The following is a 17,945-nucleotide window of genomic DNA, read 5'->3' as shown; positions in this document are numbered from 1 at the left end:
CTAGCTAAAGTTTATTGAGCATATACTATAAGGAGACCTTCTTTTGCAAACTTTATGGGCATTAACACAATCAATATTAACTGCCCAATGCATGTGCTATTATCTGTTTATTTGCTATAAGGGAGCTAACCACAGAAGTTAGGAAGAACTTGTGTAGGATCACAGAGATAAGAAAGGATGATATCAGGATTGAAACTTGTGCAGTTGGACAAGAAATATGGCCCAGAACAATTGAGTCAGGTTTCCTAGCCCCTTAATGAAAATAATGACATAGGTAGCTTAAAGCCCAGGGAGATTTCCAGTAAGATATAAAATCCAAATGGGAATATGTATTTCAGTATTTTGTTGTGCATATTATCCTGAGCCCTGGGCACAGGCAGTAGAGTGCAGCCATTGGATCACCATGATCTGAAATTAGTGTTGGACTCTAAGAGTTACCTACTCACCAACCATGAACTCACTGGTGAGCTTACTGGCCTCCAGGTGCCTCAGTTCTCACATCTGTAAACCATGGGCCTGAGCATGAAAATTGCTTAATCAGGCTGCAGATTAACTTGAGGAAAGACAGTATCTAAATCTATCATTTCCTACATGTTTTAGAGCTTGTGTTTTTCATATTGCTAAAAGGATTGAGTTACTAATAGGCTCCATTGAAATAATCTATAAGAACAGCATCAGCTACTATCAGGCATAGATGATTTACATGAACTGAATGACCTTTCATATATATGACTCTGTAAAACTCAATAAAATCCACACATTTCAACTGGAATTTGCTGTCATTTTAAGTAAGCCCCTATTGGTAGTCCTTAAAATGAGATATATATGAAATATTAGCAACAGGCGATGAAAAGGGCACACCAATTGAAAACTACTCATGAATTGATCAGGATGAGAAGAGGGAAATAAAGTGATGTCTCCGAGGAACCATTCTGAATGTAACTTAATCCTGAAGTCGAAGAGTAGAAGGAGAAAAGAAAACATCATTCAAGTGCTCAGCATCGAATTAAAAGAGTAGGAAATAAGAGTTGTAGAGTCGAGAAAGGCAGATGCATGGAGGGAAGCCAAGTCTTTAACATTTCAGCATAGTGAAGATGAGTGTGGCTGCAAATTACCTGAATTTCTCTGCAGGGAATCATGTTCTCTTTTAAAGGAAAGAGGCATAATATAACCAAACTCATTACAATTACACTTCCAAGTAGCATTACTTTCAAGAGTAAATGTGTGTTAAAAACAGACTGTGAAAAGTCTATCTATGGTTCATAAAAATATGATTTGGCAAACAAAACTCATGTCTATGTAAGTTACATTTGATGTACTCTATAAAGAACAGCTTGCTTCTAATTTTTAATCTCCAGATAAATAGTCAGGAAAAGGCACTTTGTCCATTATAATTTCAGATAGCAAGTGCTACTTCAAAGCATTTGGTCACTGATTCTACAGTGTCATCTATTATTTTCTAAAGAACTACTATATATAAGCCTAAAGAATATATAATTTGAAAGGTTGATCAATGAGTACTAAGTTACAGGAGGAGAAAAGAAGTTCTGTTGTACTATATATAGCACAGTTTGGTGACTACAGATGACAATACTACATTGTATATTTTGAAAAAACTTGAAGAAAGGATTTTGAAAATTTTCACCAATAAGAAGTGATAAGGAGGTAGATATGTTTGCCCTTATTTGAACATTACACAATGTATAAATATATTGAAATGTCACATGGCACTCCATAAGTGAGTAAAATTTTTGTCAATTAAAACATTCAGTTCCATGAATTCTTTGATCAACATGGTTAGTGGTTAGTTCCAGAGCTGAGAGCCCTGCATTACCTCAAAAACTTTTGTTAGGTAAAAAGTTTTTGTTATCAAATATGTTAATAATCATGCTGTGGATAAGTAACCTGTCCTGGCACCAATTCATTCAAGCTGAATATTTGAGAGACTAGCTTATACACCCAGGATCCTCTGGCACTTTCTCTTGCCCTCACTTGCCTGGGATTTCACCACATGGTCCCCTCCAGAGCATCTCTGCTTATGGAGATTCTCAGAAACTTCTGGCATCCACTGGTACCTTGACTGTGATGAATAGTGCTATATCAGGATTCTCTTTTCTTCCTCCTTCCCTTCCCTTTCCTTCCTCCTTGCTATTTTTGTACACTGGTACAACCCTGGGGAATTTTACTCTGGAACCACATTCCCCAGTCCTCATCTTAAGTTTATATTTTGAGACAGAGTCTTGCTAAATTGTCAAGGCTGGCCTTGAATTTGCCATCCTCCTGTCTCAGCCTCCAGAGTCTCTGGAATGACAGGTATGCACTAGGGCATCTGGCCTATTCTACTTTAGAGTGATCAGATTATAGGTGAAAATCTAGATGTTCAAAACGGGTACAGGAACGCATCATGAAACCACTTTAGAATCATCTAAGGTATATTCAAATTATGATATGTTTTAAAGAAGTTGGTCAAGAAATAAGTTAGTAGTTCACATGCTAAAGTCCTCATTTTTTGATGTGCACTCCATCTATTACAACCCCAGCATCTCCCATTCTACTTGGCCTCCATGAGCAACCACGAGGCACTACTGTCCATTCCCTGCATTGATACTCCATGAATTCACTTGGGACCTCATATGAACTGGACTTCCAAACAAAGAGACTCCTGAATTACAGATACTAGGGAGAACTTTATGACTTTCAATTCTGACTACCTGACACAAACTAATTTGCATCTTTAATTCTGCATTTTATGTGAAATCCTAGGCCAAACCTTAGGTCCCTCTTCCCAGTTTCTTAGTGATCAGATTCATACCAAGAAGCCCTTCCTGAATGAGCTATTTCTTTGACAGACCCTTTCCAACTATAGATCAACATTGAGACTATCATTCTGATAGTCACTAAGAAAAGACCCATGCTTTTGATTTTAACAGTGATATTTCTATAAACATTTTCCTTCTTATAGTTCAATGTTGTGTCAGGCAGAGGCCTCTTCTCTGCATTTTCAGGCAGAGTTTTCTCTGAAAACAAAACATGGCATCAAGTGGCAGTAAATTCTGATGCTGCTCAAATGTTCAAAAACAAGGACATGATAGAGTGAAGGGTTGGCTGGTGCTGCTGGACAAAACAGAATTAGTGATTGCTCAGGAAAGGACCTCAGAATATCTGGGATTTCAGGGCAAATGTTTTATTTCTTAAAAATAAGTGTCTAGGCAGCTGATGACTATAATTATTTGGCTTTACTATTGTATCTACAAGCAGGTTTAAAGAAAGGGAAAAAGAATGGCTAATGCTAGTCTACTTCTTCCCCCATTTTTTGCAAGAGGTCAAGCACAAAGTTAATTTTCTTCAAATTTGGAAAAATGGAAATAAAATTGTTCTCTTTTTTCACAGGTCCAGTACTTAGGCAGTAGATGGGGAAATGCAGCCAGAACATCACACACAATGATAGGAAAAGCTCCTTCGGTTGTTCTAAGGACATGGTCACTATCTAGTTTTCTTCCAGGTTCAATTGAAGCAATAGATGTCCAATAAATCCAGAGTGTGAGATCAAGGCTGATTTTGTAAGCTTGTGATCTGTGCAGTCAAACAAGGACCCACGCCTAGACGCTCCTTCTTAATGCAATGCTTTGCTTTCACCGTCTTGAAGTTCCTAACAATTTCTGAACAAGGGATCCTGAATTTTCACTCTGCAATGGGCCCTGCAAATTATGCAGCCAGGATTGCCTGGGATAAAAATGTGTTTGACAATGGGATTGTATCTACAATTGAAACAGAATATAATCATTTAGAATCTAAAATTTACTGTTCTTTATCCTTCGAACAAACATCTTTTGAATATGTTAAGTACTATGATAGGTAACCAGGAACCCAGTAGTAAGCAGGACATCATTGTCTTTATCCTTTAAAAGCTCTACCTACCAGTTGAGGAATAGGGACAATATAAGAGAACATGACAATAAAATATAATAAAAACCAAGAGGAAAGATACTACCAGAGCACAAAGAGTGACTCAAAAGTAAAATCCCATTAAGGCATTTTCCACATTTTTTTAAATTAATGGTCAAATTATGTTCTCATTTTCAAAAGTAATGAATATCTGTTTCAACATAACAATAGTATTATTATACTTTCTGCTTCGATAAGTATTGTAGGGTGTATGTTATTTAGCATAAGAGGTTTCATTTGCTTCTCAGAGGATGGGAAAAGAAGGCAAATTGTTCTTGGTTTATTTAATAGTGGATCTTTCCCTCTAAATAAATGCAATGATGAGCAACTTTTAATTAATTTTCAGTTTTGGAAACAGTTTTCCCAGAGTTAAGAGACACATAGGCCTTGATTATACCTGCTGGTAAAGAGGACAGAATTAATTCATTTGTTTTTCCTGATGGATTTAATAAGTGGTTGATCCTTTTACCTTCTCCTCTACTCCTAAGCCCACATTAGAAGGCCAGCGTACAAGGTAGGGGTAACCCAAAGTGAAATGATGCTGGACCTGACATCCAGATAGTTCTGTACAGGACGGATGGATGTGTCTAGTAATAAATGATATGAAAAGGTCTTTTATTGACAAGCTGCCCTGCGCTGTTTGCATTAGTGAATATGAGAAGACAATGGCTGCTACTCCTTCGTCCCCATGGGTATTCAGCTCAGTGAGATAGCAGAAAACGCTTCAGTTTACTTAAAGCATTGATAACACCTCTAAATAATTAACCGAGGACTTCCTGTCTTCAATTACTTAATGCTTTTTTTAACATCTTGAGAGGATTATAAGCAATTTATGGATTTCACGTGATGAGTGCATTCGCCACTATTCCCACAAAGCATTTACGGGATCATGTTTCTAAAGCTTTGAGGTAATTAAAAATAAGCATGGAGACAATGGGGCTGAGGCAAGGTGCTGGCTTTCCCTTCTGTCATTTCTAAGACCTAGATTTTTCAGGCTCCAGGAAGGCTAGCTCTACGGCTTCATTAGTGCTCTGCTGCTTAGGGAATGCCAAGGTTTTGGAAATGATGAGAAAATCACAACATTTATCCTAGGGGGTTCAGGCAGCTCTTTCATCAAACATTTGAGATGGAATGGGAAATAAATTTGATTATTTTAGTTCATTCCATGAACTCAATAAAATAGTCATTCACATCATAAAATATTTCCGTACTGCATTTGGTCACTCAGCTAACCATGGAGCTGTATTTTCCCTGGCAGATAAAATGCTTAACACTATACAGATCTCAGGTTTCAGATTATCTCTCTACAGCCTAGCACTGTTCCTGTCCCCTAGGAACTGCATATTGGTAAAGTTTTGCTGAATGTGAGTGCATTTCCTTACCCAACAAAGAAATCTCTTTTTAGGGCTATATTGCCTGAGTGAAATAGTCTCTAAATCTATTTAAAACAGAACAGAAAGATGTACCAAATGTCTTATAAAGGATTTTTCCACTTTATGATATTGTCAAAATTCAAATTATGTGGAAAAGCTTTAAAATATTTATTCTAATAAAAGAGGACGTATGTATGAAATCCTCTCTTGTCATGAAAATACTGATTAGAAATGACAATGAAAGAAAGAACTGGTGGAGTGAGGGAATTCAAAGAAAAATCCTTGCAATTATTTTAAAATTAATGAGGCCATCAATCCTGTTGATTTGAACATTACAGTTGAATTTGGTCTGTTGGTGTGTAAATGCTGGTTTCTAAAAAACATAAGCAATGATAGTTAACAATTCAAAGCCAACACTGGTTAGGCAAATCAATACTAGAAGAAGAAATTTCTTTTACCTTGTATCTCAATTTATCGTGATATCTTTTACGAGTACAAAGTCATGATGTGCAGTAACTTGGCTTTCAAAGCTCTAATTAACATCCCAGTGTGTACCCTGAGTCATTGTTTAGACCCCCCCCCAATTCTGTATACAGTTTCTTTGTAGCACTCTATTCTAGTCAGTTATTCTAGTCAGTTTTCCCTATTGCTGAGAGCATCTTAGAAGCAGCAATCTTATTTTAGATCACTTAATAGACTATCTAGAATATAGCAAGTAGGGAACTTATTTTGGGGTGAAAGAGTCAGCACTCTGATTTCCCTATAGATGGAGGCACTGAATGCTGTGGATATCAGAGTAGATCAGTTTTCTTCATCTTTCAGATATGGCTTTTAAAAACCTCCTTACTAATGGGGCTGTGATAAGAACCAAATGAGTCAAAATGCAAATGGTTATTATTATTTTTTAAATATTTTTTTAGTTGTTTAAGGGCCATTATTTTATTTACTCATTTATTTTTATGTGGTGCTAAGAATGGAACCTAGTGCCTCAAACATGCTAGGTGAGCTCTCTACCATTGAGCTGTAGCCCCAGCCCGCAAATGGTTATTTAAATGAAAAAAAAAAAAAAAAAAAAAAACTATATAAAGGTAAGGTTTTATTATATAACAATACTCTCCATCATTTGTGATGATTTTCACTTCAAGTGAAATAAGATATGCAAAAGTAATTTGATCATTTGAATTGATGAGGACTCCCCTCTCCCCATTCCCTTCGGCTTAGCTCAGGGTCTTCAAGTAAGGAATGCAATGTGCTAGTGCTGGTATGTAAATGTGTTAAGTGGCTTCCTCAGACTGATGGCTGTTTTGGATACACACTAGAGCTCAGTGAATGTTCTCTTGTATATCAGAAAATTATGGAATTTAAAAACAAAACATGATGAATTTGTTTTTCAATCTGCATAGTACAGCCAGTTTCTCCTAAAAAACTCTGCTCATTTTCAAGGTCTTTTTGCAGTTTTTTGGGGGGGGTTATTAGGGATTGAACCCAAAGGTTTCACCACAGAGCTATACCCATCCCCAGTTTTTAAAAATTTTTTATTTTGAGATAGGGTCTTTCTAAGTTGCTTAGGGTCTCACTGAGTTGCTGAGCTGAACTTGAACCTGTGATCCTCCTGCCTCAGCCCCTAAAGTTGCTGGGAATACAGGTGTGTACCACCTCACCACCATGCCACAATACCTGGCTCTTTTTGCATTTCTATTTGAGTTTCATCACCTGTGTTATTAATGCCCCCTGCAAGGTGTAGAGCGTCCAAGGGAAGGATTCCATTCACTCGTGAGGTCTTGGAAAGAGATGGGTGAACAACACAAGAAGAGCAAATGTTTGTAAAATCTTACTTGTGGTCTCAGGATATAAACTTACACAACCGGGATGATTCAGTAGACCCAAATCAGGAATTCAAGTACTTCATCTCTCAAAGTATTCTTTTCTATAACACAGAGCTAACAATTCTCTCTACGCTATAGGTTTATGAGGAGAATCAAATTAGACAGTGCACTTCAAGTGCTGAGGATGGTATCTGGCACATATTAAATTTGTTTAGTTCCCAAACATTTATTTAGGTTCTATTGGCATGCTAAAGATTATTTAGGTGCTAGAGATACAGCACTGAAATAGTGAGACTGGGTCCCTGCTCTCTTAGATCCTTCATTCAAGTGAGAGGGAGACACAAAAAGGCAATATATGATAAATATCAGACAGTCAGATGTCTGTGATGAAAATAAGGTGATATGGCAGTCTGTCAAGAGATGCTGCTCCAGAGTGGGTAACCGAGAAAATACAACTTTTTTCTTTGGAAGTAACATTCAAGGCAAAACATGTTAATTATTATTAGAATCATCACACATAAATATATAATAATACACAACTGTACTGTACTATTATTAGATTATTAAAGCTAAATATAATGAATAATGTTATAATACATAATAAAAATAATACTATTAATTAATATTACTACTAATAACAAATAGTCACAACCAGTCAACTGTCAACTAGCTCTATGTATTAATTATCTACCTAGTAGATAAATGTTGACCTCTAGCTGATTTGTCCCAACCTTCTAGTACATTCTTGACTGTCCTACTCCCATTATCTATGAGCACATCCTTGGGGAATGAAAATGCATCTGTTTGTTTGAAAAAAAAAAAAAAGTTAATACTGATGCAAAAACCCTACACATAATGCATATCAAAGCCAAATATAAATTATTTCTGAAGTTATCTGCTGTTGTGGCTTATTGCTGCCAGTGTGGGCTCTTCTATTAGCATGGATAAGTGGGACCTGACCATATGTCAAGAGAACACGTCCTTTCGAAGTGACCTCATATATCAAACACACACCCCTGGGATGCTATGCCCCCCTAACCACAATGACAGACTCTTCCAGTAGGTTTTCCATTTTTTTCACCTGTGACCGTATGCTGCCTCCTGTCAGCGGTGTCAGTGTAGATGAGACCTTTCCCATCCTGCCAGAGCTGGTACTCTTTAATGACGCCATTTGGTTTCTCAGGGACACTCCAGCTCAGATGCAGAGCTTCTGCACTTGGGGCTGTGATTCTTGGTGGCAGGATGCTCTCTGGAACTCCTTGGGTAGTAGCTGCAACTACCTGAAAACATAGGAATTAAACAGCAATTTATTGTAATAGTACTCTGGGTATCCCGATCAATGAGAATGTCACTTTTGTTTTAAAATGTTGTGGTCTGGCCTGGCATATCATTAGCAGGGTCCTGGAGAAGCGGTTCTTTCTTTCTTTTTTTTTTTTCTTTCCCTCCCATCCCATTTAAACAATGAAATCTGACCTTGAATACATTACATAAGTCTCAGACTACCATTTATCACAACAGGTTCAACAACAATTTTGACTGCAGAGTGCTGCCCTCAGTTTAAACAAGTAAAATCTGGCTGGCAGACTGTCTTCCTAGAGAACTCTTGATAACTCTCTTCCATATGGCCTATCAGTGTCTTTGCATTTTAACAGCCTGATTTTGTACATTTTAAGCACCAGTAAATATGGAGCAAAACCTACATCTGAACTTGCTTGCATATAATATGATTTGAGCTGTATAAATGGGCAGACTTTGCTGTACTCTTCCTGTGACACCCGGGATGATTTTATAATGTCTATGCCAATGTTCTAGAGAAAGAACCAAGTGAGAAGAAAAAAAATGAAAAACCAACCAGCTATTGAGTCAATAAAATCAAAATATAGTTTAGGACAAAATTCGGCTACATTTGTTTTTTTCAGATTTAACTCTGATTTCATTTTTTAACCAATTGTTTTGGCATCTGGTAGGCTGGAGTTGCATCTATGCATAAAGTGTGGAACTGTTCAAGGACCATTCAGAGCATAACTTGATAGGGCCAGTCAGCTGCTGCCTGTCTCAGTGGTGGCAGGCACAGAGATGTTTCTGGGGATCTGTTGAGCAAAATTGCATACATATACTGTGGCTGATCAGTTTGAGTGTTTTAGTTAGTTCTTGCAAGTCTGTGAAGATGTGGCTTTTCTCAAGTTTCAAACATATGGAAAGAATCAAAGCTGTTCTGTGGCTTCCATTTTTATTTTCCCCCAAATTGTTTGTTTCTTCCCAGAGGCCTTCATGAGATTTTCTTTCTTCTTCATCAGGCATTCTTCACTATCTTTGGTATTCTTATTTTTTTTTCTCTCTCTAGGGATGCCTTTGATGACCATATTGAAACTCATAGCTTCAATTTCTCACCTAGATCTTTCTAGTAAACTCCAGTCACCTAATCCAACATTGGACCAGGCATTTTCATGTAATGTGACAAATAAAAACTGATTTGGTCACCATGCAACCTGCTCCTTCTCTTTACATTTTTAAAAATTTTTTTTAAAAAATTGTATTCTTTAACTTTTAATATTTACTGCCTTTTAAAAGTGTGATTGTAGAATGACTCCATTATCCACAAATTATGGTATCAAGGCATATATCCTGAAAATATCCATAATTCTTTGCTTTTTTCATCTAGGTAGAATTAACTATTAAGTCCTATAGGTGTTATCCCTGCTATCTGTTGTAGCTCTCTGATATTTTCTATTTTGGCCCACAGTACCTGAATTCAGAATTTCATTTTTTCTTGTCAAGTCTCTTACAGAAGACTTAGAACCATTTATTTTCTATGCTAGAATATTTTGTCCTTTGCTAATTTTTACAAGCAGGCAATTTTTGTTGATATGGTAATTTAGATATAAAATATTTTCAACTGAAGAATGTTTAGGGAACTTTTATGGATTTATAGAATATTGGTATCTTAGTCTGTTTTCTGTTGCTATGACAGAATATCTGAGAATGGGTAACATAAAGAAAAGAGGTGTGTGTGAGTATGTGCGTGTGTGTGTGTGTGCACGTGTGTGTGTGTGTGTATGTTTATTTATTTATTATTGGTGGGGAGGGTTCATGATTCTGGAAGCTGAACTGTCCAATGTCATATGGTCACATCTGGGGACTGCCTTGTGCTGTCTCAACTCACAGTGGAAAGTAAAAGGGTAAGCAGTCTTGTGTGAAAGAAGAAAAACACAATAGGCAACCTCGCTTTATAATAACCTACTCTCATGGTAACTAATCCAACACCAGGAGAGTGAGAACCCACTTCCTCAGGACAAGAAGGTCTTTATCCCTTTATGAGGTTGAGCTCTCCTTACTTAAACTCCTCTAAAAAGTCCCACCACCTCTCAATGTTGGGACCAAGTCTCAACATCAGTTCGGCTATGAGAAAAATCACATCAAAACATAGCAATTATCTAAAAATAATTGGTGGGAGAAGAATGTGAACCAGATGGTGACATGGGTTAAAGATTTTGTTTTGCATCAATAAAATAATGATGTATGTTTGGATAAATGTCCCTTATAGGTATCTCTCTGTTCAGGCTTAAGTATCAGCAGGTGACACATGAGCACCCTACTCATGACTTTGAGGCGGAAATGTAATCTGAGAAGACCTTCACCCAGGCTCACAATGGCCCTTCTCTCCAGAGTTCAGGCGACTCCGCTGACCTCACCACTGGCAGAGCAGCCTGCCACTGTGCACGCCTTCAGCTGGTATGAGTACTCCTGGAAAGGATGAATTCCCTTTGTGTCAGAGAAGCTCAAAGATGTTCCCCGGAAGCGTTCAATTCCATTTCGGAGAAGACTGTAGTAAATAACAGGACCTAAAAGACAGAGAAATGGCTGCATTTGACTGTTGTATCATTTTAACCATTTGTAAACAACTTACATGTCTCAGTGTTCTGAAGGAATGGGACACCATAGCATCATTGAATTCTAACATTATTATATTGCTATCATCAAGCAGTTCTTTACTATCAGGGAGGATGTGGATTCTTGACATAGTTAAAGTGTCAGTTTTGCCAATTTCCTTTCACTCTATAACAAATTTATTTTCAATTTGAAAACTATTTTGCCTTCCTTGAATCTACTTTGCTTGTTTGAAGACAGCTCAGATATACATTAGGATTCAAAGATCTTATAATTATTTATTTAGACTAAATATTTCTGAGGACTACACTACAAAGTGATTGATTAGTGGGTACACAGGTAAAGTTCCCTTCATCAGTGAATACTTCCTAGTGGTTAGATGTATGCCAATTACATGTAGACTAAACACATTTCAGTTTTCTTACGGATATATGAGACTAGGCTATTTCTATTTTAAAGGTAACTTAATACCATTTGATTGTATAGGTTTCTTCCAGTTTAAGACAATTGCATCTTCACGTTTGCCCATTTTGGTCCACCTAGGTGGTCTCAGTCCTTGAGGAACATCTTCTTTTGTTCTGACTCTAACAGCTTTGCTGAATCCTTGCCCGTAGTTGTTCCATGCAGAAATCCTGTATTCGTACATTGTATAAGGCTCAAGGTTCACATCTGGAAAGGCAGAAATAAGACCATGAGGTTTTCTTCTTTTTATTTTCCTATATCATATTAAAAATGAATATCAAAAACTTTAAACATATAAAAATACTTTATGCTTTTATCTCTTTGTGTTTAAATAAAACTCTAATATCTTTATTTTCTAAATCAAAAAAAAGCATTTCAAGTGTTGGATAGAAGCAGAGATATGGAATGTCACAGCAGAGTATCCACCATTTCTGAACAGAGAAATATGGATACATTCATTACAGAAACAATTGAAAAATAATAGACTAATGTATGATTAGGTGCTAATGGATCACAAGTTTATATATCCTTTAGTTCTTCATGTGACAGATTTGCCAATGAGTGTTTAATAGTTTTGTTATTATAAACTTAATGAAGTATTACTTTTTATTACTTTGAAAATATTATTTCATTAAAATATATAAATTATAATATAGTTATAGGAGATAGATTTAAGATATGAGAGAGATAAAACTTAACAGCATTGTCCCATGTTAGTAAATAAAATGAATTCAGACTCCACAGCATATTCCTTTTCTCTTCTACCAAAACCAGAGCCAAAACCAAAACCCCGAACAATCAACCTAATTAAAACAACAAAACTACACCTGCTGAGCTTTGGAAATGGCATGAATTTATTAGCTAATGCCCCATGTTATTCGATGCTGTCCCCCAAATCACAGTTCCATGTTATGCTTTAATAACTTCAGAAGTACACATGCTACAAATTTGCATATATATATTTTTTACCTGAAATTTTAATGACTAAGTTTATTTCCCTCTGATTGAATTTTGTGGATTTGGAGTGTTCCCTTGTTTCTTTTTCTGTGGAGTGGTTTCTGAATGACAGTTTCTCAGAGTGAGGACCAGGAGAGGAAGTGCTTCTCCACCACCCGGCCACCTGCTCTCTCGGTCCATCTGCTTGGGTTATTTGAGTCACATTCTCTTTATAAGCATTTCCTTCTGATAAACCCCACCCTGCCAACTTCATCAAATTAATATGAGAATAAAATATAACAAGTTATGAAGCAGGACTTCATAAAATGTAAATTTCTCTACAAATAGAAAGGATTTTTTTGCTATAGTTTGGATGTTCAATATTTCCCAAAGGCCCATGTGTTAAAGACTTGGTTGCCAGGCTATGATGCCTATTTCACTATTAGGAAATAGTGAAAACTTCAAGAGGCAGAACCTAATGGAAAAAAGTTAGGACATTTGGATATTGAAACCCTGGTCCTTTCTTGTCTCTCTCTATGCCTCCTGATTGTCATGATGTGAGCCATTGCCACACTTTCCCATCATGATGTTTTGTCCCACTACAGACCCAAAAGCAATGTGGTCAACTGATCATGGACTGAAACCTCTAAAACTGCAAGTCCAAGTGGACTTTTCCTTGTTATAAATTGATGTATCTCAGGTAATTGTTAGAGTAACCCAAGCTGACTAACACAATTATTTTGTTTCCATTTTCTCTGGTAAGAGGGTATCTGCCACTTGTTGCCACCAGCAGATGCTCCAGTATCCCTTCCATTCTAGTTCGAAATGATTTTTCCCCATTTTCTCTGAGGCTTGGTCTAGTCCAATGATTCAGATCCTGCCATCCGAGAGAGTATGTAAGAAAAGTATCTCTTATCTCCTGCTGATGGGCTGAAACTAGGATGTTGTAGGAACCCAGGCTGTAAACCAGGGGATGATGGTAGCACCTGAAGTATAACGAGCCAGAAAATGCAAGAAATCTGATCTCCAAATGTCCCAGTGGGACTGAGCCACTCAGACCATCCCCCTACCCACAGATGCTCACTCTGTGTTTACCCCTCTTTGCTGTAGCAGATTAATAACCCACGGAGAGCAACTGTTGTTCTGGACCCTCAAGTCCCATCACCTTTTCTAATTTCAGTTGTGGCAGCTCTTCATGAGGCATTCCTTATTTTTTCTTCCACCACTTTTCAGTTTTCTTTTTTCTACCATCTCATTGCCTCCGGTTTCTTCATTTTCCCGACTCCTGGCCTTTCAAAGATGCTCTTGTCCCATAAAAACAGTCTTTGTACTTTATTCATAAAGAACCATTTGTTGAAATTTTGCCTTTCCTCAGCAATCTATCTTACTTTTCAGAGTTTTCTTTTTTATTTGCAAGAATTGTCATATACCCTCCCTAGTCTTTGAACAGTTTTTTGTTTTTTTTTTTTTAAACTTCTTGATTCAAAATCACTTTGTGGGGCTGGGGAGATAGCTCAGTTGGTAGAGTGCTTACCTTGTAAGCACAAGGCCCTGGGTTCAATCCCCAGCACCCAAAAAAAAAAAAAAAAACAAACAAAAAAAACCAACAAAATCACTTTGTATGTTATATGGAGTTACTCTTCCAATAATAGAGATTTTTTCTTGGGGGAATTGTTGGATATGTTAGGTCAATATTTGTTAGTTTAAAAAATATCCCATAATATTTGTATTAATAATTTCTTTAAGAGCTGAGAAAGTGATCTTTCAAAATGCACGTGTGATTGTGTCATTCACTGTTTACAAAGCTTTACAATCCATACATTGTTGCATTAAGACAACAATATGACTCCCACTCTTTGGTCTCATCTCTCACTACTTTTTCTCTGCTATAACTCCGCTGCATCCAGATGGAGGAAATCGTTACTTTCCAAAATTACTGGGCTTTCTAGTGCTCCTGGGCTTTGTAATCTGCCTAAACAACCTTCCCTCAACTTCATAGGGTCCTGCTTGTCCTTTACTTATCAGTCCAGTTCAGACTTTCCTGAAGTCTTTCCTAACCTCTTTAGTCTGGACTAGGTGTTCTTGCAACATTCTTCAAAAGCATCATTGGATGATGACACAGACTTCTATCACAGTACTTAACTTCATACCATTTATCACATTTCAGGGTAATTATGAATGTCCTTCAAATCATCCATGAAAATTCTTGCTTGTCTTTATAGTTGTTGGTCCTAATATAGTGACTAGTTATTAGTATGTATTCAGTAAACATTTTTTGATAAATGAGTGACTGTGGGAGTGAATGAATTTTGGTCAGTGCTGACATTGTTAGATTTCAGTTCTGAGAGTCTAAAAAAGTCTGATTTGCTACTTTAACAGTCTCAACGGAATTGTCATGGCACCACTTATGTGCTTGATGCTTTTCATGAAAAAAAGAGAAGGGTTTGTTATTTTTCATATTCAATTTATAGCATTCCTGGCAGGCAAAGCAATCTGAAATGTGGATTTTAAAAGCCCTCATAATATTATATCAGTATGTGGAAACATCTATTCATTTCTGGAATAGGCGACTGCAAGAATGTCTTACAAGCTCTTCAAAGTCTTGACCTTGATTACAAGGGGCAGATAAAAGTGGGAAATTCTCTGAGATAGAAACCCAATAATTTAAAAATGAGGATCCATGACTTAACTCTTTGACAGCAGGAGGAGACTGGGAGTTTGGATAAACTGTCCTCTCTTCTGAAGTCTTTCCTAATTTTAAATTCATGCCAATAAATATTTTCAATGCTGTACAGTGTGATAAATCTAAATAATGAAGTAAACAGAGATGTACTATTCATAAGAGTATTTAAATCTGATAGGAGGGATGGGACACATGTCCAAATGCATATGACATATGGTAGAAGTGAGGAGCTCTGTAAACAATGTGCCCCAGGAACAGAGGGATGGCAGAACTGAGTTTGGGAAGACTGCACCAAGGATCTGAATCTAGACCTGGACCTTGAGTAAGATGGAGAAGGGGCACTCTTAAAGGAGTTCCCATACCACATGGTGTCTTCTACATCTGCTCCTTTAGAAGATGACATGATTTGAATATGTTTCCTTATCATAGCAAGTTCCTTCAACAGATTTGACCCTCAGTTTTCTCTTCTGTTAAATGACCATATTCAGCTGTTTGCCTTGAGGGCAATAAGGTAACATTCTGAAGTACCTAGCATAGCACTGGGACTAAATAACATCCAATAAACTATTTTTTTCTTAATCTTCCCCTTCTCATCTCAGTATCCTACCTGACATTTTCCATTGTTGTGGTTTGTTTTTATCACCACCATTGGTTGAGGAAGGTGGGATGATTATGCATGAGGGAATAGAACACTGTTTTTCTTATTTAACTAAAGGTTGCTTGGATTATGTCACTGAGATGGATTCTATGTGACCCTAGATGATAGATCACACACACATGCATATTTGGTTCTTCAACAAACAGAAGCAATTTCTGTAGGGACTTATGTAAATGAATGATGAATAAAAATTTAAGGAAGAGTAGGACTGTTTAGTACCCTAAATTTAATAGTGTTCAGGATACTCTCTAAATAAAGTTCTCAGCTTTCTCACTCAGCTCAATGAAGATAGTGCTTTGAAATTAATATTTTTGTGAATCATTCCCAAGATGATTGATCATCTTCAGAAATACCATGCTTGGGTTTATCTACTCCTTAATGTAAACAAAACAGTAAACAAAACAGGTTCCATCCTTCTTTCTGCCTACAAGCATAGCAATATTATCATTTGAAAGTTCCATTTGAAATTTGGAGAATGAAATTGAGTCCATTGTAAGTTAACTGGACATACCAGAAAAGGGCACATACTTTACTTATTTCTCTGTTTTTTATTCTCTTCAGATTTAATCTAAAATAGCATCCTTATTTACAATTAGACTTGAAAAATTTTAAACTACCAAATTTCAGACATATACAGATGATGCCTTTAATTACTGGTCACTAGCTGGCCCCAAAGTATGATTGGATAAATTGATATTAGGTTAAGGAGGGATAATGTCAAAGTGAAAGATTTGTGCATTTCCAGAAGCTTTTCACTATGCAACTCAGCCACAGGCATGCAGCTCAGTTTCTGTTACCTGTGAAGGAGCGCATGTTTGCACTTCCTGTGTGAACAGTCTCTTCAGCAGATGAACATATTTCTTCAGTTGATATATTTCCTGTGGAATTGCGAGACCCTCTTATCACAGTACAAATGTGGCTGGTAAAGTTGAAGTCGCACCAGCCACAAAGCGCTGTGGCTTGCATAGATGCTGGGCAGAGAGTCTTGCACTTGCTGGTTTCCTAAGTCAGTGGTAGGAGAAGGGAGGAGAGGGGTGAGGAGAAAAGTAGAAGAGGATTTTGAAACCTCATTTAGACACATATAGTGTTGATTTTCTACATCTTTCATATTTAAATGTATTTTTTCACTTTTTGAGGAATGTATATATATAAATTTTGATATATGTATATATATAAATTTGATATATGTATATATCAAAATTTATAATAAATGAAGGTGGATTGTCTAAAAGAGTAGCTACCTGAAATGACACAGATTTGGAGAAAAATTTCAGTTTTGTAACCCCCTAGCTTTGTGAACTTGAGCAGGTCACTTTATAGACCCTATGCTTCAACTTTTTGAATAGGGAAATGGAAATTAAACTTACCAAGAAGGTTTGCTCTATGAATCAAATAAGCTAAATCTGTAAATTCCTTAAGCTTAGTTTATATACCACAAATTGTAACAGTAGTAATTATTTAATTATTATTACTTTGACACGTACTATGATATTTTGGAGAAAATAGCAAATGTATTACACAAAAATCTCTAACTCCTGTTCTCTTGGAAAAATTGAACCCATAAAATGTAGCACATATCCAAGCTTTAGAAAATCTAAATATTTCATGAACTGTCATTACAGTTAATTATATTTAGAAATCTTTTCTTTGATTAATCCCTGGATTTTTTAATAGTTGTTGATAAATGTTCTATATAAGGAAACAAAATAATCATCCAAAATTGCAGGAGTTATAACTAAGGTGATATTTATATAATGGAGAAATGCACTTTGCTTTCCTGTATGTAAATAGCATAATGTATTTAAAATTTTTTTTGGTATTAAAATTGATCTCTAATTCAACTTCTCTTTCACATAAAATAAGTTAAATTATTCTAAGTCAAAATAATGATACTTCAGAAAAATATTGTGGAAATTCCATTTAAAAATGGCAAATTGAAGTCTTGGACTCTCATAAATATCTCCATATTCTTTTTTATTTTTCCAGTATTAGGCAGTTTCACATGCTAGGCAAGCTCATTACCACTGAGTTAAACACATGATTCTTCCATGTTCTTTTAAATTCTAGTCAAGTGACAGTAAAATCAAGTTGTTATGGTTTGGATATGAGGTGTGCTCCCAAACTCCTGTGTTAATGCAGAATGTTCAGAGATGAAATGATTGGATGATGAGCTG

At 36.4% G+C, this 17,945-nt stretch overlaps 1 protein-coding gene across 1 annotated transcript in view; it reads right to left on the bottom strand.

Annotated features, from left to right (window-relative positions):
* Nucleotides 1-17,945, bottom strand: part of USH2A (usherin) — a 777,454-nt gene that overhangs the window by 133,111 nt on the left and 626,398 nt on the right. The window contains 4 exon segments of the mRNA XM_079107116.1: nt 8,226-8,424; nt 10,832-10,986; nt 11,504-11,701; nt 16,569-16,773. Of these exon segments, the coding sequence (XP_078963242.1) occupies nt 8,226-8,424; nt 10,832-10,986; nt 11,504-11,701; nt 16,569-16,773 (757 nt within the window).

The sequence above is a fragment of the Sciurus vulgaris genome (genome assembly GCF_902686455.1).
Source record: "Sciurus vulgaris genome assembly, chromosome: 12".
Taxonomy (NCBI): Eukaryota; Metazoa; Chordata; class Mammalia; order Rodentia; family Sciuridae; genus Sciurus; species Sciurus vulgaris.
The sequence above is the reverse complement of the archived record's forward strand: the minus strand, read 5'-3'. Positions and strand labels throughout refer to the sequence as shown.